Source organism: Nomascus leucogenys, chromosome 16 (genome assembly GCF_006542625.1).
Source record: "Nomascus leucogenys isolate Asia chromosome 16, Asia_NLE_v1, whole genome shotgun sequence".
Classification (NCBI taxonomy): domain Eukaryota; kingdom Metazoa; phylum Chordata; class Mammalia; order Primates; family Hylobatidae; genus Nomascus; species Nomascus leucogenys.
Window position 1 is genome coordinate 90,721,693 of NC_044396.1, and position 27,691 is coordinate 90,749,383.

A 27,691-nucleotide genomic window follows, 5' to 3' on the forward strand; every position below is an offset into this window, starting at 1 on the left:
GAGCAGGTGTCCTGGAAGCCAAGGCTTTAGGAAGGCAAGAGGAAGGGCTTTTGGGGGGATTAAGGCTGCCTGAGTTAATGAAAGCAGGATCTTGACCGGGAGCAAACGCCAAGGCCAGAAGCTGTGCTTCAAACCTTCTGTGGCTACAGCCGCATCTTGACAGATGAGAAACACTCACAGTGGCTTTCTTTCTCTAACATGCTCCCCTCCTCTGAATGTCCACACTGATCTGCATACTTTCTGATGAGCCCTTTGGATCGGATGAGATTGCTCATGTGTTTGAACTTTCAGATGATCCTGTCACTCACGGAAAATGTTTATTGGTGACGTTGCAGTTGACTGTGTGTTGAGAAACGTTTACCGGTGATGGTGCCATTCACCCGGTGTTCCTCCCACACACGATCAGATCACCTGAGTGCCCAGCGCGGCACTGAATTCATGTCCGGTACCCTTTGGCATGCTGCACTGGGGCGCAACAGAGCTGGGGAGGGTGCTGGTGTTGCGGCGACCACAGGGCCTCTGGGCACCTCGATCCACATTCACCCATGGATCTGTGTTCCATGGAGAAGAGGGGAGAACTGCCCCATGTGCCACCCAATCCGCTTCACCCCCACCTCACCCCTCCTCCAGTATCAGGAGCCTACCAGCTGGGGCCTTCCCCATGGGGCTCAATGAGGGAGAAGCAGCTGTAAGGAAATCCCTTTAAGGTGGCCCAGGGGCCTCCCTGAGGGTAGATCATGAGATCTACTCAGGTCTCAGCCCACGTCAATCACCATCCTGCCCGGAAGAGCTGCAGGCCAACTCTAACTGTGCCCCTCCTATCTGGGGAGACAGTAATGTTTTCTAAGCTCCGCCTGCCCTCTGAGAGCCCCAGGCTCTCTCGGTTTGCAAGGCAGAAAACATGATCAGGATCGTAATGGGAAGGGCTGCTACCCGGCTCCCCACCCATTGCTTCTGGTCGCCTCTGGGTATTCCTCAAGGACAAGTGGTCTTGCCTTCAGCAGCAAAGGACGCTTGAATGTGTCTTTCGGTGAAAAGAGGAAGGGCAGTGGCCTAGGGACTGTGGTCCTAATCCGCACCCTGGCCAGGGTACACAGGGAGCCTTCCCACAGACAGGGCACTAGCACGAGTGAGCCACCACAGAAGGAAGGCCCAGCCTCAGCTCCGGGGCTGCAGGCCTTGCTGGCCAAGGAGTCCTCAGCTCTAGGAAAGTGGCCCTGGGCCAGCTGCAAGGGCGCGGCGCTCCCCACAGAGCAATGGGGAGTGGGAGGAGGGGAGCAGGAAGATGTTTCCGGACACTCACCGCGGGCCCACCAGGTCCAGGCTTTCCCGGGAAGCCGAGCTCTCCAGGCAAACCCTGAAAGGGGACCACATGGACACTGTTTGCCTGGCCTGTTCAGAGATCAGATCATTGACTCAACCTCTTTCCCGGCATGGGCCCAGGCCTCTGGGTCTGAGGAGGGCATCCGGGGCCTCTACTGCCCTCGGTCATCTGCTGTGAAACGCGGAGGTGTTGCACCTCTGAAGTTGACACGTCCATGGTTTGTGCGGCCTGCAGTCGGGGTGGCCTTCCTATCCACTGCCACCTGCCGGGACAGATGGAGCTGCCTCCCTCTGCTGATGGTAGGGCCTGACCCACTCCATGGGTGGGTGTGGATGTGCCCCACTCCCCCATGCCCACTTTCAGGACATTTTCAGCAGCCCCGAAAGATGGGAGGGGAAATGTTAGCAAATGCTTGCCCAGGTCCTCTGTTTTGCCTCAAAGCCAAATCACAAACTACAAAAAGACATCCGAATGGGCAACCCCAGGCTAACGTGCCTTCTACATGCCGGACTCTGGAGGCAGCCGCCAAAGTGCCACATTAGCTCCAGTGATACTCTAACCCAAGGGTTCCGAAGGTCTGAGAGTCCAGAGGCTGGGGGTTCTACGTGTCGGGGTCCTCCTGTGTGTGTTTTTGCATTGAACTTGGGTGGATAAAAGACAAGAGGCCATTCACAAAGATGTTCCCAGGTCCCCCAGGCCAGGAAACCACCATCTAAGTGCCCTTGTAGAAAATCAAAGCCAGTCTTACCGGAGAACCTCCCGGTCCAGGGGGGCCTGGGACACCAGGGGGTCCTGGAGGGCCCTGTAGAGAAAGAGCATTGGGTGGGTTACAGATGGGCCCAGATGAGCCTCCTAGGGACAGTGGGCATTTGAAAGAGGCAAAGGGAAGGGGACAGGAGGATGAGGTGAGATTTTTACTTTATTTGTAATGCCTGATTTTTCAAACAAAAATAAACAAAAGCCAAAGGAAAAGATTTGAACCAAAATTTGCAAAATGCTAACATTTCATATTTGGGTGATGGGCATGCCATCGCCTGTAATATTATCTATTCTGCTATATATTCAAAATGTTTGAACATTTAATGTAAATACATATGTGTGTGCACATGTGTAGACACACACACACACACACACACACAGTCTGACCCATGCATAAAGGCCTTCCAGAAGAGTGATTCTCAATCATGAGTCACTGAGCAGGGCTAGCGCCAGGGTCAGAATCGCCCGGGTGAGTAAAGAGATCTCACGCCCAGGTCTTCTGGTTCTGTAGGTCTGGGGTGAGTGGGTCTCGTATCTGTACTTGTAAAGGTTCCCCCGTGATTCTATGGAGATCAGTCCTCACAGCCACTTGAAAGATGTAGATTCATGTGCTATTTAAATCATTCATGGCCTACACTTAAACTTTGGGGCATCTTCACGGGCCAGGAACAGAAGCAGGTACTGTTAGCAAACAGAAACGTAAGACCTGTTTCCAAGCTCCTGTCTTGGTTGAGGGGGAGGGTTGCGGAGGGGAGAAACATGTAGACAAATAATTATGGTAGAAAAGGGCTGGGCATGGTGGCTCACAACTGTAATCACAGGACTTTGGAAGGCTGAGGCAGAAGGATCACTACAGGCCAGGACTTTGAGACTAGACTGGGCAAAATGGCAAGATCCTATCTCTCTAGAAATAAAAAAATAAAAATTAACTGGTCATAGGGGCTCTTGCCAGTAGTCCCAGCTACTCAGGAGGCTGAGGCGAGAGGATTGTTTGAGGCTGGGAGTTTGAGGCTGCAGTGAGCTGTGACTGTGCCATTGTACTCTGGCCTGGGTGCAGAGCAATAACCTGTATATACAAAAAAAAAAAAAAAAAAAGACAAATGGCCCAACTAAACCTATGAGCACAGATCTAGGTCCAGGGGGTCCTGGGACAACAGGTGGTTCTTGCACCTGGGAGTGATGCTATGCATCTGGAGGGATGAAGGCAAGCGGGCAGAGAAGGCACCTGAGTACTGAAGAAAGCCCGAGAAATAAACAACAAGTCATGCAGACAAGGCAGGTGGGCTGCATTCACAAAGGCCGGCTGCTGTTGAAGGTATTGCGTTTTGAATGACAGCCAAGAGTTCCATATGAAGAGAGTGTGGGCCTGCACAGGGAAGATGGAGGCTGAGCCAGGACCTCAGAGGCCACGGGCTGTCATAGTGAGGAGGAGCGACTTTGCCGTGAAGGTCTTGGGAGTAACTGAAGGAGCACAAGAAGACGTGTATGGTCACATGTGTGCCCAGGAAAGCAGCCTGCAGTCTGGGGAGACCAGAGGGAGGAAGGGTGGACATGGGGTTATAAGCAGGGGCGAGCTGGAATCACACAACACCAGGGCTGGGAGGGAGAGTGGATGTGGTGTTCTGCATATATCCAGGTTCCTGACAGTCCTCACGCAGGGACCCGCTCATTTTAGAACAGCCAGTGACCCCACAGCTGAACCACCTTCAGTGGCTCTGATTTTCTAAAGGGTAGTGCTCTTCCAAGCGAGTTCACCACGCCCTCCTCCCTCAGCTCCAGCACCGCAGACCACTGCTCCACACAGCGTCCAGAAGGTGCAGATGACTTTTCTAGCTCAGGTTTCTCTCTGGACACCCCCTCCCGTCCTCCCACACCTCCCTTCTGAGCCATCTCCACCTTTCTGAGATGGTCTCCAATTCCCTAGTGGAATTAAACTCTCCCTGCTCCGTGCTCAAGACCAACTTAACTGCGCTGATCTGACCCACAGACCCTCGAGGGCAGGCCCTTCTTGTTCTCCCTGCACCTCACACAGTGATTATCCTAGGGTGTGGCATCCAGCAGGCGCTCAGTAAATGCTTGAGGAAGTCTCCTGAATTGAGCCAGACGCCGAGAGCCTAGGTTTGCATTCAGAAAGAACAACACTGCATGGCCACTAGAGGGCGAGAAATACCAAAAAATGGCAGAGGTGGCCGCATCGGTGAACTGTTCCCCTTTCTCCCTCTGGGGGCACCCGTGAGTCAGAAAACAGGCATAGACGTGACCATTTACTGAACAGGATTTGGGGCCACCTGGACTTAGTTTTCTCGGCAGCTCGCTCCGTCCTGGCAAGTCTTAGGGGTAGCATCTTCCCTCATCAGAGACATTTGTTGACAGCTGGAGCAACTGAGGGGCCGGGTAGGGCTGCAGGGTGCCCTGGGCAGGTTGCAACCTGGGTCCTCCCTAATGGACGAGGGCTGCTGGAAGGCCTTAAAGAAGCCTCCCCGCCTTGCTGTATTGTGGGCTGAGCATTACTCTACCTCCACAGGCTGCTCCACCTTGGTCCCTCACTTCTCTCAGCAAAGCGAGAGCCCTGCAGTGACACTCACAGCTCCCACACATCCCAGAGGCACATTCCAGGCAATGTTTTTTCTTTTTGTTTTTGTTTTTTGAGATGGCGTCTTGCTCTGTTGCCCAGGCTGGAGTGCAATGGTGCAATCATAGCTCACTGCAGCCTCCAATTCCTTGGCTCAAGTGATCCTCCTGCCTCAGCCTCCTGAGTAGCTGAGACTACAGGGGTGTGCTACCATGCCTAATTTTATGATTTTTTGTAGAAACAGGGTCTTGCTCTATTGCACAGGCTGATCTTGAACTCCTGGGCTCAAGCAATCCTCTGCCTCAGCCTCCCAAAGTGCTGGGGTTATGGGGGTGACAGGTGATCTAATTTTACCTCAACATGGTCTTAGAGGGCCTCACAGCACCCCAAGCCCACAGAGTATATCTGAAGGCCCTTCCCAACCAGACAGGAGTCTCTTTGTTAGCAGTCTGAATGAACAATTCAGTTCCCTTCCCTCCTTACATGTCTAAGGATGCTGATGAACTCTGGAGTGTTTTATGCTTTTTCAAAATGGTGAGCCCAGGAAGCCGGCCCCCTGACCAGCCCCTCGCTCTGGCCCTGCTTGCCTTCCTCCTTTGCCCCTTGCAAACACCCTTGCCCTGCTGCTGCTTGCTAGTTTTGGAGTCTCACAGCACGTTAGAGGTGATGGCCCTTTAGCGGTCTCCTAGTGGAAATTAAACCTCCTTGTCTGACAATGAATAAAACTGAGGCCCAGAGAGGGTCAGGACCCACTTTAGGTCACACAGCCATCATCTCTGGCTGCTGCAGACACACCTGGAGGGCCTGTCACAAATGCAGGTACACAGAACCCTTGTTTAGATTCAGAGGCAGCAGGTCAGGGACAGGCCCCAAGGTTCAGTGACTTTTGAGACACCAGGTAATTCTGATGAGCTGCCAGGTTTGGGCATGACTCGTCTAGGCCAGCTCCGTATTCCACCATCACCACCACTAGCACTGCTGATGAGCCTGTGAGCATAACATCCCAGGAAGAAGCACAACCCAGGAGAGAGAAAAAAACCAGAAAGGCAGGACAAGGGGCTCGGCCACCTCCATTCAGCGTATGCTCCACCTGTGTTTCATACACCGGCTCATTCCAGCCCTCCACTGGCCATGGGAGGCTGGGCTTTTTCATAAATTTACAGAGGAGGAAAATGAACTGATATTAGATAAAGCTCATATATGGATACAGCACCCTGATCCCTTCGCTCCTCCCAAGCCCAGTACCCCAGCCTTGCAAACTGTCTGCACAGTCCCCACTCGAGGACACGGGTCTCACCCTGCTGTTACAGCCCCTTTCCACCCTTTAACACAATGCGATCTCCTAAAAGACTCTCTGCATGTTAAAGGAAACTAGAACTTAGGGCTTTAAATATGGGTTTGAAGATCTCAAAGTCTATCTCCCTGGTGAGACCACAGCACCTGGTTCCATGCTATGCACACGGTAGAGGTTGAGTCACTGTCTGCTTGTTTGATGCTGTACACTTAGGGAAGAGAGGGAAAGCCTACCCAGTTATTAAACCTAGCAACTGCGGTAGCCATTTACAGAGAGAAGCTGGAAGCAGCTGGAAGCAACTGTCTGAAAGTCTGGAAACCTCTTCCAGGAGGGACCACAAAAAGGGTGAGGTGATTTGCTTCCAGCCTCTTTTCCAATTTACAGGAGACGTGCTCACAAGTCCAAGTGGGAAACGCCGGGTGCAGTGGCAGGAGGGAACAGCCCTCAGGATGCAGCTGCAGCCAACCTGCCCCGGACCCTGGTCTCTTGGCCATGCTCTGCCTTCAGATGGCCACAGAGAGCCACACAGTGGGGGCAGAAACTCTAAACAGAATAGCCGCCTCGCCTTGCGGGTTACGTTCAGCCTTGTCCTGATTACCACACAGGTCCTGAAGCTGGGACTTCAGCTCTGGCATAACTCGCTTTGTTTCTGACACAGCCACAGGCCAGCCGTGGGGAGGGCTGCTGAGGGAGGGGTGGGTGGGCAGGAGCATCCTGGGAGGACCTGGACATGAGGGCCTTTCAGCCCATGGCTAGGATAGCTATTTCTACTTTGGCACTCCCCCAAAAAGGAAGGGAGAAAACTGAATTTCCTACAGCACTGACTATATGCCTGGCATCCGACAAGGACTTTGTCCGTATTACCACAAGGCCCCTGGACAGTATCTGTCTCCCTGCCCATGTGCAGGTCCCTGCACTCAGGGTCTGGGAAGATTCACACCTTGGATGGAAGAGGGTGTCAACAGGTGACAGGATGTGGGTGATGCCTTTAAAGGGAGAGGGGCAGTGGGTAGGCACAGCTTTGATCCTTAAAGCCAAGGACCTGCACTATCCTGGAGCACCTGGAAGAAGTTATCCCTGGAGACCCAGTATGGTGGTGGGCAGGGCTCCTTCCGCCAGCCAACGCCTACTACGTACCACTGTGTTCCCTCTGGGGTCTTAAGACAACTCAGCCCTCCACTCCAGAAAATTACAGCCGAGTAAAGCACATAAAACACAGGCCTCTGGTGTCCTGGGTAAAGCATCAGAGGGCTTAGGATCAAAGGCAGGGTTATATTTTGAGCAGCTGTGTGACTTACGGCAAGGGATTTGGTTTCTAAAAATATATAGTAGGTACAAAAATACTTTCTGTGCAGAATTGTTTTGTATAAAAACCATGGCTTCCGGCATGTAGCAGAATTCATGAGATACCTGTTGAAAAGAATGAAAACAGACAGACAAAAGAGGTGCTCGAAGGCCACGGAGCTCAGAGGAAGGCATGGTAGAGAAATCAGGAGCATCTTGAAAAGTGGGGTGAGCTTGGTGTGGAAGGGCTAAGTAGGGCCTGAGCAGAGGGGAGTGGAATCGGAGAGGAAGGAAGCCACAGGAGGATGGAGCTGCTGAGCCACGGCTAGATGTGAGGGGAGGGGAGGAAGAGACACACCCGGGGCAAGCAAGACAAGGCTTTGTCTTTGAGGGAGCACAAAAAGAATAGAGGTGGCATCAAAGAGTGACACAAAAAGACTTATGCTTAGAAAGACACACTTCTAGGCTGGGCGCATTGGCTCACACCCGTAATCCCAGCACTTTGGGAGGCCGAGGCGGGCAGATCACCTGAGGTCGGGAGTTCAAGACCAGCCTGGCCAACATGGAGACATCCCATCTCTACTAAAAATACAAAATGAGCCAGGCGTGGTGGTGCATGCCTGTAATCCCAGCTACTAGGGAGGCTGAGGCAGGAGAATCGCTTGAACCTGAAATGCAGAGGTTGCGGTGATCCAAGATCGCACCATTGCACTCCAGCCTGGGCAACAAGAGCAAAACTCCGTCTCAAAAAAAAATAAAATAAAATAAAAAATAAAGTCACATTTCTAGTGTCCTTAGCAGCCAATGGTAGGAGGAAATCTTGCAAGATGAGAGACGATAAGACAGTCAAACATGAGAGCAGGTGGAAGGCAGCCAGAGCCGGCACTGGAGGAAGGTGATGGGGGAACGGATGCAGACAGACCAGGGGCAGGTCTGAGCCAGAGCTCAGTGGTGACGCAGTGACCAGCTGGATTGGGACTGGGACACAACCTAAAATACTCAAAAGGGGAGGGCCTTGCAGGGGAATGGGCAGGTGTGTGGGGTTGCTGTGGGGGATGGTGGATTCAGTTTTGATCTATTTGATGTGTTTAGTTAAAAAGTCTGCAGGGCCTGAGAGAGAGAGAGAGAGAGAGTGTGTGTCCCGGGGGTAACTGTGAATGTAAACAGAGTGCTGGTCTACCCGTGCTGCTGTTGGCTGAGGGATCCCAGAAAGCTCTTGCATTTTCCAGATAAAAGAACACTCTGTAACAGAGGTTCAACATCATCTCAGCTTTCTTGGATGACATAATGGCACTTCAGCATCTTCCATGGCCTTGGGGGACCTTACCGTGAGGTTTAATAACTACTGTTGAGTTTGGACCAATCTTCTTTGGCCTTCTGATTAATCAGTACCCTCATTTTATGTCCTTTTTTCTTCTGGAAATCAAGTTGAACAATACCTCAAACAGAACGGCCATTTGAGTTACCTCACTGGTAAGTTTCCCAATGAAACCAGACGACTAATTGCCAAATCAGGAGAGCAACATTGAACTCATTTTCTATCTTTTTCTGCAAATACTTGAATGGCATTTGGGTTTTCTAGGACTAGAAAGCCCCTTTCCTTTCCTCTCCTCCACTTCCTCCCGCCAAAAAAACGTCTAGAAAGCCAAAGATTCTACACATTATTGTCCTTTTATAGATGAGAATATTAGAGTTTCCAGTCTTTCAAGAAAGATTGGGACTACAGGAAGGCCGAGAATAAAACGCAAGGAGCGACACTGTCAGGAGCACTCACAGGTGCTGTGGGCAAGTCACTCTTCCCCCGTGGGCCAGGGAACAGACAGGCAGAAATTTACATAACAAAAATCTAGGACTTTGGTTGAGGACGGCCTGGGTCAAATCTCAGGTGACCTCATACTATGTCAATGGACTTGGACAATGGACTTCACCTCTCAGAGCCTCATTCCAGCTGCCATAAAATGGTTGGAGGCCCCTCCTTCAAATAACTGTGTGTGGATTAAAGAAGTGTCAACTAGCCCAGAACTCAGGACTTCACAAATGTTACTTTTCTTTCTTCTTATTTAATTGTTAACAAAATATCTAAACAACCAAATCATCTAATTATTAATGAGTAACAAATTAGTCAATAGACGTAAATATTAACAACAAAATATGACTGTTCTCATTATTAGTAATGAAAACAAGTAATCAACCACTTATTAATTAACCAATCAGTCCAGTTATTAATGAAAGAACACTTGGTCCCTCTAATACTACAGTGACTATTTAATATGATTAGTAGTTACAATGATGATGCAGGAATGACTAATTAACCTAATTATCATTAGTAAAGAATAATTATTCCTAATAACCACCTAGTTCCAATTGGATTTATAAAGTTAGATGGAATTTGAAGATGCATGAAAATTACTCGCATAAATTGGCATGACAATCAAATTCCTTCGTGACTTGGACATGTTTATTTTGGGGGGAAGCAGCTCATAATTTGGGAGTCCTCCTCTGAGATGGTAGATCCCTGTGGCACTAACCCTATGACTTCCCACTTCAAGGGGTTTCTGCACAGAGGCCCAGGCCCACAGCCCACCCAGCCTCTTCTCGGGCCAAGCCCTCCCCTGCCTGCATTTCCACCAATTCAAGGGACTTTGTCCTGAGCACAGCACCAAGCCGCACTGCCTGCACATAAGCACTTGGCCAGCCCAGATACCAGATTTCCAATTTTCCTAAACGGCTGCCAGGATACAGGAGTCACCACATAGGACATAATGGATGTATAGATTTATTGTAAAATTTTCTAGCAGGTGGAATATTTCATTTTGAAAGACAGGCATAAAAAGCATCTTATAGGATCCCAGCCACCCTGGGGCTTTGCACGCTCCGAGATGGCAGTGCTGGCTCTTCCCATAACGCAAAGCTAATTAAACTCTCTGAGCTTGGTTTCTCTAGATTTTAAATGAGGGTAAGCAAATTTTGCTCACAGGCAGTTATAAAGAATAGACACGATTATATATGAAAGCTAAAGAGAATGCTTGGCAACAGCAGAAACTAAACACACATGCTTCCCTTTACTTCTCCCCACTGCTCTTTCAGGGATAGGCGGCCGTGGAATCAACCTCGGTTTTCCAGCTCAGTGTCAAGATCCCGCTCTGGGCCTCCACAGAACCCTGACTTCCTCTCCAAAGCTCAGCTCAGTGGATTCTCCTTCCAGACTAATCCTGTGCTTTCGTTTGATGATGTTTTGACGTCTTGAGGCCTTGTGGATGCGGGGAGGGCCTTCCCCTTCCAGGATTAGCTAATTCCTAGAGATCTCGAAGGACTTACTTGAGAGTAGGACTCTGATATGCAAACTCACCCATCCCTAGTCCACCTTCTTCAATCAGGCCCCTGTGGTGTGGGACAGGACACTACCTCTCTGCCCTAAATCACCCCTGGACCAGGTACTAGACCGTGAGAAACCACCCATACAGCTTGGAGCCTGCAGAAATTATTCAAACTGTCCAATCCTAAGCCTGCTCAGCAACTGACCCTGCCTCACCCTTGCCCAGTAGAGGCTCCTGCCCAAGTTTGCCTTTCACTCTTTCTGCCTCCAAACTGCGTCTGTTGCTCCCCCGACAGCTCTGCAGGAAACGGACGCTCCCATCCATGGAAACTGTGAGGAGCAAACTATCTCCAATGACAGTCGTCTCCTGATCTGTTGGCCTCACCTTGCCTGAATAAATACAAGATTTAGGGGTCAGATGAAGACACCTTCTCTATCTGTGTCTCTTTCTGGCCCATTAGTGTACGAATTCTCATGGCATAGACTGCAGCTACTTAGATTTTACCTCCCCAGAGATGAATTTGGTACCCAGTGCGTACTTAATAAAAAGCTGTTGAATGAATAAATCCATGAATGAACAAGCAAATGCATGACGGTAAGCAGGAGAAAGCAGAGGCCAGGCCCAAGCAAGGCAGACACATGGATATGTCAGGAAGAGTGAATCAGAGGAAATAGCTGAGATGCATAGAAACCCAGGCTCTTGCCATGGAGAAACAGCAATGCTTTTACACTGTTGGTGGGCGTGCAAATTAGTTCAACCGCTGTGGAAGACAGTGTGGCAATTCCTCAAGGATCTAGAACCAGAAATACCATTTGACACAGCAATCCCTTTACTGGATATATACCCAAAGGATTATAAATCATGCTACTGTAAAGACACATGCACACGCATGTTTATTGCAGCACTATTTACAATAGCAAAGACTTGGAACCAACCAAATGCCCATCAATGATAGACTGGATAAAGAAAATGTGGCACATATACACCATGGAATACTATGCAGCCATAAAAAATGATGAGTTCATGTCCTTTGTAGGGACATGGATGAAGCTGGAAACCATCATTCTCAGCAAACTAACACAGGAACAGAAAACCAAACACCACATGTTCTCACTCAAAGGTGGAAGTTGAACAATAAGAACACATGGACACGGGGGGGGAACATCACACACTGGGGCCTGTCAGTGGGTCGGAGGAAGGGGAGGGACAGCATTAGGACAAATACTTAATGCATGTGGGACTTAAAACCTAGATGACAAGTTGATAGGTGCAACAAACCACCATGGCACATGCATACCTACGTAACAAACCTGCAAGTTCTGCACATGTATCCCAGAACTTAAAGTAAAATAAAATTAAACTTAAAAAAAAAAACAAATCTGGCCTCTTAGCGTAAGAGTGGCTGACCTGAACACAGCTTTGATTCCATCAGGCAGTGGCCCCATCCATGCCACCAGGTTGTACATACTGCAAATGCTATATTGCCTGGTTCTGAACCACTGAGATCCCTGAACATATCAGGATGCACAATTACAGGGTGCTACTCCCTGCCATGAAAGCCTGGTAATATTTATATCTATAGTAACAGCTCAATGTCTGGCATTCAGTAAAGATTTACTGAATGAAAATGACTTCAAAGTTAAAAATGAAAGAATGAAATCTCTTTTCCCAGATAACAAACAAAGAGTTATAGGGGGAAAAATTATAGCTTAAAATAATTTGATCGAGCTGCATTGATGGTGAATTTTAAAATATACAAGGTTGGCTCACTATGAAGCAAGGTAATAAAACATAAGGCAAAACCCACTCTATTTTTCATTATTAATAGCAAAATGCCACAGTGAATGTGAAATCTTTAGAACACTGTGAATTATGATGGATTGTATATTCTTATTCCCTGCTGCATCCTGACCTGAATGAAGGGTGCAGAAGTGAAGTCTCAGATTGCATCCAAGGTGCCATCTTTCACTAGAGTGCTTTCATGTCAGCCAGCAGGAAAAACTGGCTTCTGAAGTGCAGTGAGCAGTGTTTTCCGGATGAGTGCCTTCCTGCCAACAAGGGACGGACAGTGTGACCACCACCCCGGGGAATCTGGTGTGGAGGTGGGGCTGTCCAGTCCCAGGTGGTGCTGAAGCCAGCTGCTTTACCACAGCTCCAGGAGGACCAAACGGAAGAGCCCAGCAGTGGCTTGTGCCCACCTGCTTGGTGCCAAGAGGCCAGGAGAACAGGGACAGCCACATCTGTCTACCCCGTGTGTGCTATGCCTCAGGAACTCATTATCACCTGTCATAGTCACTGCTCTTCTCCTCAACCTTCAGGTGTGCCCTCCTTTTTTATGACGAGAGCTGAGCCTGGGTCTCTGCCGTTCCCTCTGTGCTTTCTGCTTGCTGGTCCTGCTTCAGCATGAACTTACTGATGTCAGGGGAGGCCCAGATCAGGGGACAGGAGTGAAGCTTTGGTGGGTGGGGGGGTCAAAGAAAGAATGAAGGGAATTCTTTACACTGCAAAGGCCAGGCATAGAGCTTCAGGAACTTGCCGTGTTTTGTCCACACTGTGGTACCCTGTGGGGGACTCATGGTGATGCTGCATTTGCAAATAAGGAAGACTAAGAGAGTTTAGGGCCTCAGTCATGTAGGGAGGAAGGGATTTGAAGCCAGGTGTCCGCCTAGCAGAGGGTGGCCCTGAGTGAAGCCGTCTGTGCCTGGAGCCTCACCCCTCATCTATGAAATGGGGACAAGGACCCTGAGCGTGCCTATCTAGATGGGTGGGTGTCAGGATCCACATGGCCGGCACTAGGATGGCACAGCTGGACCTGTGGAAGCAGGGCCAAGTATGGCCTGTGGGAGTTGGGCCAAGTGTGAGGACAGAGGAAGCTACACCAGAACTGAGTCCTAAGAGACCCAGAGAAGCTGGAAGAAGGAGGAGGAGACAGAGAAGCCAGGGAGCAAGAACAGCACCTGCCTAGGAACAGAGGCCTCTGAGACTGGGGCCCTAACCCCATCATTTTACAGATGGGGAAACTGAGGCCCAAGCAGGGGAAGGACTTGGTCAATGTCCCAGTGTTTTGGAGGACAGACTGAGACCCAAACCCAGACCTCTTAGCTCCTGTGATAGTGACCACCCATTTGGTTTTCTGGCCTCTGTGGCTGATCCCTTTACACCTCTCACTGGGTTCATCTTCCTACCCCTGATGTTCTGTGCCCTGTGCGCTGGCAGCACCACATGCCGCTCGATTCCTGCCCAGTGCTGTGCTGCGGTGCACCAGGCCCCTGCAAAGCTGTGCCCCAGGGAAGGCCCTCCCTCCGCTCATTCCTGCCTGGCTGGCAGCGCCTTGTCTGCCAAAGGGAGACAAGCCTCCTCATGGCTGATTTCCCCACCACCTCGTCCTGGGGTCCCCCGTCGCCTCCCAGCACTTCCCTTTCTCATAGGACTGCTCATCACTTTTGTCACCCCCATCTGCCTCCTCCAGATGGAAATTCCTTCAGGATAGTCAACAATGGTCATTCAACTCCCACACAGGACAGTAGAGGAGGAGGGAGGGAGGGCACGTGACCCGTTGGCCGTTCTTTTTAATAGTTTAGTGAGGTGACCATCAAGATTCTGGCTGCCCACCTAAGAGCTGCTGCCTGGTCATTTATTTAATCAGAGAAAAGCAGCATTGCTATGGAAGAGAATGTAAAAGGTAGTTACCTGCAGCCCCAGCAATCCAGGGATTCCAGGTGGTCCCAGGTCACCTTTCTTCCCCTGAGTGTAAAAGAAGAAGCTAAAATTAACAAGCAGGCAGTCGTCAAGCAGAGGTGGTTTAATAATGAGTCTCAGTGGATGTTTGGGTCTTCATTACTCTCAACCTCCCAGATTAACAACTGTCCCTCAGGAGTGCCCCACAGAGGAACAATGTGGGATCAGAAAAAGGACTCAGGCTTTTTCTGAGGTCAGGAGTAAGGCTTTGGATCCCAGCTCTGTAACTTAAATGTGTTTGGTAACTCAAGGCCCCATATTCAAAAGGTACAAAGGTGTACCCAAGAAAAGTCTCCTTTTAATCCCAGTCTCAGCCACTCAGTTCCTTTCCTTGGAAAAAACTAATCTTACTAGATGTTGGTTAATTTTCCCAGAGAGATTTTATGCATTGGTAAGCTTTACACACGCACACACACAAACACACACATTCCCCCTGTCCCCCGTTTCTTCACAGACTTCAACATGCCATTCAATCTGTTAAACTTTGCTTCTTTGTTTCCATTTAATTTATCTAAGCCACATCCCATATCACATGGAGAGTTGCTGGTATCCTTTATACAGATGCGTGGTTTTCCCAGTGCAAATGAGGCATGATGCATTGAAATAACCCCCTCCTCGTGGCCAGGTAGGTTACTTAGGGCATTTCTGCTCTTCTGCTGTGGGAATCCATGCTTCAGTGCATACATGCTCAGTATCCAGCAGGGTGATGTTGTGGGGTGACCTGAGGCCATCTCCTTAAATAGGGGTAAGGTGTGTGTTGGTTAGTTTAATTTACACAATGTGGTAATGGCATATATTGTACAACAGAGGTTATCTGAAAGACAGAATACAGCCCTTTTTGGCATTGTTCTGGTGGTTTTCTTGATTAAATAAAAGCACTGCAATTGTTAAGATCTACATTTTTTGAGTGTCTATTTCACGGCAAACTCTCTTTCTAGTTCTTCCCATATGATCCTTTCTTAATTTACTCTGCAAGAGGACCCTGGAATGCCCATGTTCTCATTCCATTGATGAGTGTGCAAATCGAGGCTCAGAGCTCATGTCTCTCTTGTTGCACAGCTAGTAAGGGGCAGAGTTCAGATCACACCCAGTTCTATGCAGACTTGAAGCCTGTGCCAATATTGCTGGCTTCTCAGGGCTCTGAAGAATTAAAAGGGATGCTTTCTACAAAATAACTCTAAGTGTATCTGTGAGATTGTAAAACTTGATATCATCCTCTCCTCTCATTCAGCAACACTGGCCCTCTTCTTTCTGCCCCTTGGTGACTCTTGCTTGTCTCCACTGTCCCAGAACCCCCAACTCAAGCACACCCTGGGAGCAACAGGGAGGATGGATTAAGGCTGATCAAGCTGCTTCTCTCACTGCCCAGCATAACCCATAACACTGCGTTGGGCCAGCCCACCATTCTCTCTCCCCAGAACCACTGCAGTAGCCTTCTAAACAGTGCCTCCCTTAACACACTTGGCCATTGCACTTTTCCCCTCAAAGCAGCCGGGATGATATCATTAAAACATAAATCATGTCATGTCTCCTCTGCTCAAAACACTGCAATGCCTCTCAGCTCACTTAGAGCAGAACTTTAGTGACCTCTAGCCTGCCCTCCATGACCTCATTTCCTCCAACCTTCTTCTCATTTCCATGTACTTTTTTCCCACCTCCAGCCACACTGGCCTCCCACCTCCACCTTGAATCTGCCAAATGCACTCCAAACTGAAGGTCCGTCCACTGGCGTTTCCTTCTGCCTGGGTTTGTTCCCCAGGTATCCACATAGATCAATTTTTCAATTCAATTTGGTTTCTGCTGAAATGCTCCTTTAACTGAATGTCTTCTTTGGCCAGCCTCACCAGAATAGCACTCCCTCTGTCCCATTGTGTCTTCTCATGCTACCGTAATTTCCTTAGTGTGGATCCTCACCAGATGCACCATTGGCGTTTGTGCTTATTTATTGCGTGTCTACCCCTACTGGGACTCAAGCCACCTGAAAGTGGAGTCGGGCTCTGGTTTTGTTTGATGCTATATACTGTAGGCTCAGGACAGTGCCTGCCACACAGAGAACATTCAATAGACATTTGTGGGCCAAATAAATCATCCCTTTGAGAACTATGCAGTCCCAAGCCATGACGGTGGCACTGAAGATAGCAGTGAAAAGTTACAGAAAAGTGATATCAGGGAGGAAGGGAAGATACAACTTGGAGATTTGTTGACTAGCAGAGAGAGTGAGTGAGCCTGGTTTAGAAGCCCCTGGATCCACACCTTTGAGCTGTGAACCCATCAGGCTGGAGGGTGCGTAACGTCTGGGTCACAATTAGTTTCTTGATACTTGTCAGGTAGAATTCAAGATGTGGTCACAGATACCTTCAGAAGACAGCCAAGCCTTGGAGGCACTGGGTTTCTCCATCCATCTGATCCCGCTCTGATTAACGCAGACATCAGGAAGCTGATCATAAGACAGCTAAGAGTTGCCAGCTCCCCTTCCTCAGGGAAAGGAAACCAGACACCTTCCATTTACTATCTAGACAGACACCCCCTCCAGTTGCTTCAAGGGGATTCTAGAGAGAGTCACAGGTTATTTACAAGATGAACAAACCATTTTCCCTCAAGGTCAGTGGGAGGACCTGGTGAATAATCATCGGAAGTTAGAATCCAAGCCAGCAATGTAACTGTGTTGAGAGGAAAGACTGAAAGGAGAGATTGGAATATCTAATGGTTGGTAAGAAAGGATGAGAGAGAAGGGATGCAGAGGTCTGGCCATGACTGAGCAGAATGATTCATTAAGATGCCGATGTGGTCGGGGGATGAAGCATCAGTTCCCTCTCCAGGGTGACATGATCACCATTTGGGGATGCAGCAAGGTCTCAGCAGCTCTCCGCTTCCTCAGCTGACCCCAGGATCTTATGTAACAACGTTACTCATGCCCAGGAATGTGAATACCTAAGTTGACAACAGGATTTGTAAAAGGCATGAATTCAGGAGGTGTTCCTGTGCCAGGAAAGTTGAATCAATTGATCTGGAAGAGCAGACGTATGGGCAAGTAGGAGGCACGTGGTAGACAAGAGAGAAATGCAAAGAAACACATCTATGGAAGCAGACATCATAAGCATTAGGTTTTCAGCAAGGAGAAAAAAACCAAAAAGGTGGCAAGAGGCCAGAGAAAGAAAAGTGTCAGAGCAGATCTTTCACGGGTCATCCATGAAGGGGCATCACCCAGAGAAGCCTCAGGGTAACATCTCTCTGGCGTCTGTACCTTCCGCATCCCCAGCATCATGGGCCATTCCAGTGCCTCTCAAAGGTGGCCTTCCTTTCTGTAGCCACAGCCACAGGAACCCACCCTGTTCCCAGGCCCAGTCTCTTCCTTCAGGCCTTCCTCAGCCAACCTCTGCAGGCATCTGAGCTGTTTGATTTGGAGATTCCTGGGTTTCTAACCTATCTTTTCAGTTTGGTGTCCAGGGTTCACACCATCATCTCCTAAGCAAGAGCCCAAATGGACTGCTTAGCTCAGCCCCAAATACCCACTTAGGACTTCTGATGCCTGAGACATTGCCATGCTACTCCCTCTGTCTGTAATCCTCCCTTCACATCTCAGCCTGTCAAAATCACATCCCAGTTCGGTGCCACCTCTTCCTTGAAGCTTGAGCAGTAATGACAAATAACAGCTCAAATGATGAGAAATAAATACTTGAGTCATGGATTTCCTGGGGCCACCCAAGAGCTAACAAGTTAGAATTGCCAGGGGTGGGGTACAAAGCTCCAAGTGAGTAGAATCAAAGGAATTCTCTGTGTTCTTTCTCCAACCCCTTTCCTCTATGATATTGTAAGGAAAAGAAGTCTAAATCTATGGTACATTGGAAGGATAAGCCATTTAACTTGCTGAGTCTTTGTTTTCCCACATGGAAGATTATAATCATGATAATTATTTCAAAAGATAATAGGAGAATAAATGATTTAATATTTGAGGAAGTTATTTATAAAACACAATAAAGCATCCCTCAACTGTAACAGACAGTGATGAGAATGAGGAGGAAGATGATAATGACTATGAGGAAGAAGAAATAGTGAGAGACATATTCTGGCTCCTTTGTGTTCTTGTAGTGGGTGATAGACTGTGTGTCAAATAGATCTGGTTTCAAAATTCAACCTCCTAGCAGTGCCACAGAGTTTAAATTGGATGATGCCCACAAAGTACTTAGTAATAGTGGTTATGGTGATGACAATGGTAGCAGTTGGTGATTTTGATGATAATAATGGTGGTGGTGGTGGTGATAGGGTCTTGTGGTGGCACTGATGATGATGGCATTAATGGTTATGGTGGTGATGGAGTTGATGGTGATGGTGATGATGGTAGTGATGGTGATGGATGAGTAGTTGATGGTGATGGTGATGGATGGATGTGTGATGGTGATGGATGATGTAGTGATGGTGATGGTGATGGATAGAGTTGATGGTGATGGTGATGGTGGAGTTAATGGTGATGGTGATGGTAGAGTTGATGGTGATGGTGATGGATGGTGGATGATGGTGATGATAGTAGCCATGGTGATGGTGATGGTGGAGTTGATGGTGATGGTGGTAGTGATTGTGATGGTGATGGTGGATTTGATGGTGATGGTGGTAGTGATTGTGATGGTGATGGTGGAGTTGATGGTAATGGTGATGGTAGAGTTGATGATGATGGATAGTAGTGATTGTGATGGTGATGGTGGAGTTGATGGTGATGGTGATGGTAAAGATTGATGATATGATTGTGATGGTGAGTGATTGATGGTGATGGTGTGATGATGGTGGAGTTGATGGTGATGGTGGGTAGTTGATGGTGATGATGATGGTGGAGTTGATGGTGATGGTGATGGTGGAGTTGATGAGGGTGATGGTGGTAGCAGATTGTGATGTGTGATAGGTGGTAGTTGATGGTGATGGTGGTAGTGATTGTGATGATGATGGTGGGAGTTGATGGTGATGGTGATGGTGGAGTTGATGAGGGTGATGGTGGTAGTGATTGTGATTGTGATGGTGGAGTTGATGGTGATGGTGGTAGTGATTGTGATGATGATGGTGGAGTTGATGGTGATGGTGATGGTAAGGTTGATGATGATGGTAGTAGTGATTGTGATGGTGGAGTTGATGGTGATGGTGATGGTAAAGTTGATGATGATGATGGTAGTAGTGATTGTGATGGTGGAGTTGATGGTGATGGTGGTAGTGATCATGATGGTGATGGTGGAGTTGATGGTTTTTGGTGGTAATGATGGTGATGGTGATGGTGGTGGTGATCGTGGTGATGGTGATGGTGATGATGCTAACATTATTGGTGGCGGTGGTGATAGTGGCAACTCTAGTAAAGGTAGATGTAGCAGCGGCTATGTAACCTCTGCAGTTTTGTCCCATAACTGGTTTCAGAGATCTGAGAAGTGCTAGAAAAAATAAATTTTGTAGCAATAAAGAGCTGTTTTACAAACAATAGGCCTGTTTCTTCTCATTTTTCTTTTTTTCTCTTTTAAATTGCTACCCAGCACAATATCTGGATTAAGTGTTTGTAATTTATCCAGAGGGCAGATTTTTCAAGCCATTCTGAATGCCAAGATGCTGAGCGGAACTGGTATTTCCAAGGTTGCCTGTCTGCCCACGGAGAGGAAGGAAGCCTATAAATTCAGAACAGCAATTCTCTCCCAGCCAGGATGAGTTAACAGAGTCATCTGAGGTGCCATTAACAGATAAAAGGATTGCTTGTGCAACTGATTCTAATATGTGCTGTATGGTCTTTTGCTCAGTTCCTGTTCTCCAGGCCTCCAAATGTCAAACATGATTATTTTCTACTGGTTAGAGCTGAAACCAGGTGTGCAGGGAAAACCGAGGGTGTCCTGATATAAACCCTGGCTTCATGCCATGAAATGAATCAAACAGTAGCCTAGGATCCAAACAACACTGTTACCACCTGGTAGAGCAGGAAAAGGCAGGAAAAAGATTGTAGAATGAAAAAGGAAAACAAATTCAACCTAGGCTGCCACTGCAAAAAAAGACTGGCCATGTTTCCTTCCTCAAATCTACTAGAAGTCAGAGCTGGTGGGCCAGATAACCTTCAACAATAATGAGACCCTTGGTTCCAAGAGAAAGCCAGGGATTAAGCTGATGTGTGCTCAGTGCATCCTACTGGACAGGCATGGTCAGGTATTGAGGGTCCTAGATCTATTCAAAGCAAGCACAGCAAGGACAGTTAACTTCCATGTTAGAATTCTGATATGCACATGGATACACACACACACACAACACACAGACACACACTCATACTCACAATATTGAAGCAAAGAGGGTAAAGAATTCGGAGCCAGGCAGATCTCATGCCCCAAGTATAAGTACCCTCACTACCTACAGCCTGGGTGACACTCAGTACTTTGATGTATACCTTTAAGTCTTAGAATCCTAATTAGTAGAATGGGATTAAAACTGCCATACCTCAGAGAATCCTTGTAGGAATTAAATGGGAATCATAGGTGCAAACAGTTCCCTAGGGAAGTGCCTGCTATGCAGTGACTATTCAATCAATGTTATTTCCTTTCTCCCTTCTCTTAGCTATACATCTATAAAGAGAGATTCCATTTTTCAAATGTGTTCTTGAAGTAAATGACACAGTCAAGAACACGGTGAGATGGGCGGGGAGCACTGCTGTCTTTGTAAGAGGGGACATCTTGTTGGATAGGATCACCTCTCCAGTCCTCATCTATTGATGAGAGGGAAGAGAAACCAGAAGATACTGAGAAAATGATCAGACAAACCAAAGGGGTTGTCACCCGCTGTGGGAAGAGCAATGACCAAGATCTAAGTGACCTTGAGAAGGTCATTCACGTTTCTGGATATATTTCTCACTGTGAGTCTCAAAGATCCCTGCTGCCACAGTGCTTCCATAGACATTCCAAATTTTACATTTTGTTGAAATGTGTCAAAATATACAATTTTTTTTTTACCAATTTTTCTTTTTTTTTTAATCTTCCAGAGAAGATGAAAGATGATGTCTAGGCGATTTCAGCTGATACTCAGTGCTACAGAGCAAGGCAAGGCGTAAGAAGGGACCACATTCTCTTCTCCAAAATGAGGCATCCCCTGTGGAAGGTGAGAACCCAGGTGACCAGGCACCCAGTTCTGAATCTTGTCCTCTTCTAATCATTCATTTATGTTCCTTAACTGTAGGAGGTTATATTAATGCCATTACATATTTAATTAATGCCATTATCTATTTATGCATATTTTATAGGCATATTCCTATTGTATTTATAACTATGTTATGTGTCTATAAAATATGTATGTTTTATAAGGGTGAGCGACTCCTCTCATTACTGTGGTGATAAAAATAAATAAGAAAAAGTCCTTCCTCTCATAGTCTTACATTCTATTAAAGAAAACAAAAACAAATTCTCAAATAAGAAAAATATCAGATAAATCTGCAGAAAATTAAAATGGGATGGTGTGAGAATAACAGTGACAGCCATTTTGAGGTGGATGATTTGGGCGTGACAATTTTTTTATTGGAAAAGTGAGCCTCCTGGAAGCTCTGCAAGGTCCCACTGCTGCAGTGGCCTTGAGCCAGGCTGGTTCTTCCGCCAAAACATTCAGGATTCAGATGCAACTGCAGCATCTCTCATTTCAACTAGGTGACAGTGCTCCCTGACCAACCTCCTTAATGCCGAGCTCAGACAACAGGCAGGAAATTAAAGCCTTTGAAAGAGAAATGCAGTCCTTCTCTATCTCTCTGCCTGGTGACTGCTACCGCCCTCCAGCAGGCAGGCAGGCAGGCGGGCAGGTGGGCGGGCATCTCCTGCAGCTCCGGGGATGGCGTGGAGCGGGCCTCGCTCTCAATTCTCCCTTTTACCATGTCAATGTGGAAAAATACCAGCTTTGTCCAAAACGAATGCATTTACTTTGCCGAGGATTATCCTGTCTGCCTGTTGCTAATCTCTAAAATAAAGGGCCTGGGTTCTGTTGCCCCCCAACCCGTGTTTAATGTCTGTCTCTCCATGCCCAGGTTCCAGCCTGCTATCAGCCGTCAGCCTCGTCTCTTCCCTTGCACAGCCTGAGCATGTGCAGTGATGCCCAGGAGCTCTTCTGAGTGATGTTTCAATTGAAGTTGATGAGGAGGAAATGACAGGTCATGGCAAGGGAAAGAGAGAGATAATTTTTTGAATAAGTCATTTTGTCTCGCATTTTCCTGACTCAGCTAGAGAGCGACTGAACAGGAAGCTGCTTCCAAGCCCACAACATTACAATTTGTTTCTACTGCCTTTTTCTCCATAGATGCAGGCACTGAGCTGGCAATATCCATAGGACAGAACACAACCTGAATCATGGAATCACCTTTGATGACTGAAAGGCCATGGGCCCCCCAAAACCCACTTGCTCATCGTCCTTGATTCACTAGAGGAAGCAAGACAAGCGTGGAGCCGTCCTCTGTGTTGCTCTGCACCCTGTGCTAATGCTCCCACCATCCTGCCTTGTCACTCTTAGTTCACTCTCCTCTGCTAGACGCTGGGTCTTTCAGAGCATGACTTCTGCCCTTTCCTCAGCATGCCCTCCACCTGGCATCCGACCTGAACCAGGATGGGTGCTCAGAAGCCCCGTGCTCTGCCCAGCCCCTGCCCTTTCTCAGTGGATCACCGTGGGAGCCTTCTAACTGGCCTCCTTCCTGCAGTCTGTTCTCAACACAATAAGACACATGAATGTGTTTAGGGTGCAACCCGGGCCCTGCCACTGCGACCCTCGAAACCCCAGAATGAGCAACCACTACCAGAAATGTATGAGATAGGCCCATCTGGAACATGAAATTATTTGATGCAGCTTCAAGAAGCAGTGTTCACAGATTTAGGTAAAATAATGGTATTATAGTTTTGTGTCTCTTAAAATTCCTTCTCTTTTGGAGACAACATACTGAAATATTTAGAAACATGATGTGATGATTTTAGGACTTGCTTTCAGTGAATTCAGTGGTGGATAGAAGTGAGTGTTGGTATATAGAAAAGAAGTTTTTCATTAACTTGTAAAAGTTGATTGCGTTTAGGGTATATGAAGGTTCATTTTACTGTCCTTTCTACTTTTGTGTATGATCATTCATCATAAAACATCATAAAACATTTCATCATAAAACATTTTTTTCATCATAAACTTGTTTTTCATCATAAAACATTTTTTGAAAACATGTAAAAGCTCCATTGGTTACTCGCAGTAAAAGCCAAAGTCCTTATGATGACCCACAAGGCCTGAAATGGAGCTCATCTCCTGCCAGGCCCCTTGCTGGGTCCAGCCACATGGACCTCTGGGCTCCAACACTCCACACCTGTGCCTGCCCCAGGACCTCTGCCTGTCAGGCTCTTCCCCAGCTATCAGTCTTGCCAATGTCCTCACCTCCAGAGAGCCTGTTCAAGGAAAATTGTCTTCATGGGGCCTTCTTGCATCATCTGCTTACATGCTATTTCATCTCTTTCCCCTGCCTGCCAGAATATAAACAGCATGAGGGCAAGAGCTTCCTACTTCCTGAACTACTCACTTGCCTACAACAATGCCTGGTACCCAGTAGATACAGAAGAAGAAATGTTTGTTGAATGGATGAATTTGTGGAAAGAAAGGTGAGAAGAAAAGGGGCAGGAGGGAATAAAAGCAAGTAAAAGAAAAATAGGAAAAAAACTGGAAAAGGGAACACAAGAGGAAGAAAAGAGAGACTGGTTGAGAGTCCCCAATATGATGCCAGCAGAGCCTGAACTAGAAGCCATGTCTGCAGCCATTTTAATTATACCAGTGAGTTTCCAAACTGAAGAGGAAGAAGTCCAGGAAGAGGAAGAAGTCCAGGAAGAAGTCCAGGTCAAAGCTGATGGGCACAAGCAAGTGTGCAGAGGCAGGATGCCTTCTCAAGGGGGCATCCAAATCCCACATCCAAAACACTGATTTCAATGCTCCCATTGACTCCCATGGAAAACTCACTCACTCCTGCAAGGCCACCTCAAACATCACCTTTTCCCTTGGATGTGCCTGTTTCCAGCCCCACCGCTCCTCTCAGTGGCCTCCCTCAATCTGAGATCTCCCTCTATCCTCTGAACATCTGTAGTCTTCCTCAGTCTCCATTGAGGTCATCTGTTTATATGCACTGAGCTCCTTAGCTGACCTGTGAGCTCCTGGTAGCTGAGACCTAAATGTTTTCAGAAAATCCCAAAGCATTTAGCAGAGTGTCTGTGCATCACAGGAACTCAACATGAGCTTTCTGACAGACTGACACACAGAAAGAAAGAAGGGAGCAAAATGAGAAGTCAGACTTTGGGGACACACAGCCCCACGTGCGAATCCCTGAGGGGCCACTGGTGGCTGTGCTGTATCAGAGCCTGTCCTTCATCTGCAGAAATGGGGATGGCAGGGCTGTCATGGGAGCTGCCATGTAATTGGAGCTCAATAAACACCATATCCTACTCCTGCCCATCATCACTGCACCCCAACCCCTCACCCTGTTTGCTTCTCTGGATCTCCTTGTTTTATTCCTCAAATCTCCAGACCCAGTGCATTGCCCAATTTCCGAGGCCTGTGGGTTGTGTTAAGCTCAGATCAGGCCAAGCGCCATTGCAAGGGTGGCTGGTATTGCTCAGAAGGGTAAAAAGTGTTTCTGAAGATGACAGCAGTCACCCTGGGAAGCACATCCAGCAGGTTTAAAGAAGTTGTATCTAAGAAGGTGATATGGTTTGGCTGTGTCCCCACCCAAATCTCATCTTGACTCCCATAATGCCCACGTGTTGTGAGAGGGACCTGGTGGGAGATCACTGAATCATGGGGGCAGTTTCCCCCATATTATTCTCGTGGTGTGAATAAGTCTCACAAGATTTCATGGTTTTACAAGGGAAACCCTTTTCACTTGGTTCTCATTCTCTCCTTGCCTGCTGCCATGTAAGGCATGTCTTTCACCTTCTACCATGATTGTGAGACCTCCCCAGACACATAAAACTGTGAGTCCATTCACCTTCAGCCATGATTGTGAGGCCTCCCAAGCCACATGGAACTGTGAGTCCATTAAACCTCTTTTCCTTTATAAATTACACAGTCTTGGGTATGTCTTTATCAGCAGCGTGAAAATGAGCTAATACAGAAGGTATGAGCCTGATGAGGGATCTCTGGACAAGATGTTCCCTCCTTGCCTTAATAAGAGTAAATTAGATAAAGATGTAGATTTTAAAAACCTTCACAGTCATCTTTATATAAACAGTTCCACCCATCGTCTAACTCTACTTTGGAAAAATAACAATTGCCCAAGTTCAATGCAAAATGAAAAAAGCTTCACGTAAACATTAATTACATAAATGTACAAAGATGGTTGTTTTCTCTTAAGACTGTGCAGGAGCACGTGCAGGAGCATGTTGAGAGAATGACAGCCATGTCAGCTGTCACATCATGCTGCCCAACCAGGGCCAAGTCCCTTTACTGAGCACTTTTTCTCCTAACAACACAGCTGATGGTGATGCCTTCCCCATTGTAGCAAGAAGTAAACCGGCCTGGAGAGACCAGGTAACTTGCAAGGGTCACACAGCTGCTGAGAAGTGGATCAGCTCTTCAATCCCAGGTGCATCTTGTTCTGGAGTCCAGGATCCTTCCACTCTACTGCGGAGGGAGACACCTGGCTTTTACCCACCTGACTGCCTCACTTGACTGACAGGGAAACTGAGCCAGGGCTGGGGATGCTGAATGGGAAGTGGGGGCGAGTGAATCTCTGATACGGTTTGGCTGTGTCCCCACCCAAATCTCGTCTTGAATTGTAACTCCCACAGTTCCCACACACTGTGGGAGGAACCCGGTGGGAGGTGATTGAATTATGGGGAAAGGTCTTTCCCATGCTGTTCTCGTGATAGTAAATGAGCCTCAGAAGAGCTGATGGTTTTAAAAACAGGAGTTTCCCTACACAAGCTCTCTCTTTGCCTGCTGCCACCCATGTAAGACGTAAACTTGCTCCTCCTTGCCTTCTGCCATGATTGTGGGACCTCCCCAGCCATGTGGAACTATAAGTCCATTAAACCTCTTTCTTTTGTAAATTGCCCAGTCTCGGGTATGTGTTTATCAGCAGCGTGAGAACAGACTAATACAATCTCTCTCACCCAATGCACCTTCCTGACGCCTTTCCCCATCTCACCTAGCCTTAAAATAAATTATTTGTAGAATCTTGAGAATTCAAAAGGGTTATAGGAGGCATAGTTCTTTGAAAACCAAAGATCGAAGTTAACCAGTGGGTAAGCACAGGTTGGAGTCAGTGCTGAGAAGAGCCGGCCACCCCCTTTCAGAACTGAGGATGTGAAGTGTGATGGGGAGGCAACCCCCTTAGACGAAGTCAATCCACAGCAAAATATATGGCACCATCCACGTCACTGAGCTACAGATTGTCCAGGCTAAGAGAGGCCATACGTGGAATGAGGGCTGCCTCTGCCAGATGCCAGGACTCCATTCCCACCCACCCATCAGTAGTGTAAACCTCCAGAGGCAGGAAGCTCACTGGTCCCTGGAGCTACCTGCCCCATCTGTGGATGCCTGTGGCCCTCAGATTGTTAACCATGTGAACTAGTAAAAGGTGGTACAACCTTAAGGGGTACAGTTCAACAAATGTGAGCTGACTTCCTGCCCTGTGCCAGGTACCTTGGTAGGAACTGGGGACACAGAGTTGAGTCTGGCTTTCAGTCCAGTTTGCTGTGGGAGCATCGCAGGGGATGGGGGTACAACCCAAGCATGCTTCTGCAGCCCTCCTCAGAAAGTACGGCATTGTTTCAAGAGCTGAACTTACTGGTGAATTATACCCTTATGGTGTGCACAATCTAGATAGGAAAACAGGTGCTTAATTAAATTAATTAAATACCATGAGATATCATATTCAATAATGGCATGCATATATTAGATGCACAGATGTATCATTTCACCCCTATTTTTTCGCACGACTTAGCTCAAATATCATCTCCTTCAAGAAGACCCCCAGGCTGGGTCAGTTGCCTCTTCTCTGTATGCCTCAGCACTGGGCTTCCCCGCTCTGGGGCTGTGATCACCCAGTGGATTCATGTCTCTCTATACATGACTCTTGGCAGACAACAGACTGATCTCCATGTCCCTGAGGCCCAATTCAAGGCAGAACACATAGTAGAACCTCAACCATGTTTGATGAACTGAATCCAACCCTTCGTTCTACTTCCAATATTCATTTCAAGCCCCTGAAACTGACACTGTCTATCTTCTCTGCATGGCATTATAAAATAGGGACCAGTGTGGGTGAGCTGAGGAATCACAAGGAAAAGAGAGTTTACTTACTCGGAGACCTTGCAAACCAGGAGGTCCATCCCTGCCTTCTGGGCCTATTGGACCCTTTAGGAGGGAGAAAAAGGAAAAAGAGAGAGGAACATAATGGTAAATGCAGG

At 47.8% G+C, this 27,691-nt stretch overlaps 1 protein-coding gene across 2 annotated transcripts in view; it reads right to left on the reverse strand.

The window, feature by feature from the left end:
* COL22A1 (collagen type XXII alpha 1 chain) overlaps window positions 1-27,691 on the reverse strand; it is a 327,746-nt gene that overhangs the window by 133,159 nt on the left and 166,896 nt on the right. For both annotated transcript variants that reach the window (XM_030795302.1, XM_030795301.1), the window contains exons 22-25: window positions 27,585-27,638; window positions 14,241-14,294; window positions 2,073-2,126; window positions 1,304-1,357 (exon numbers count right to left, since the gene is read on the reverse strand). In XM_030795302.1, the coding sequence (XP_030651162.1) occupies window positions 1,304-1,357; window positions 2,073-2,126; window positions 14,241-14,294; window positions 27,585-27,638 (216 nt within the window). The remainder of the gene's footprint in view (window positions 1-1,303; window positions 1,358-2,072; window positions 2,127-14,240; window positions 14,295-27,584; window positions 27,639-27,691) is intronic.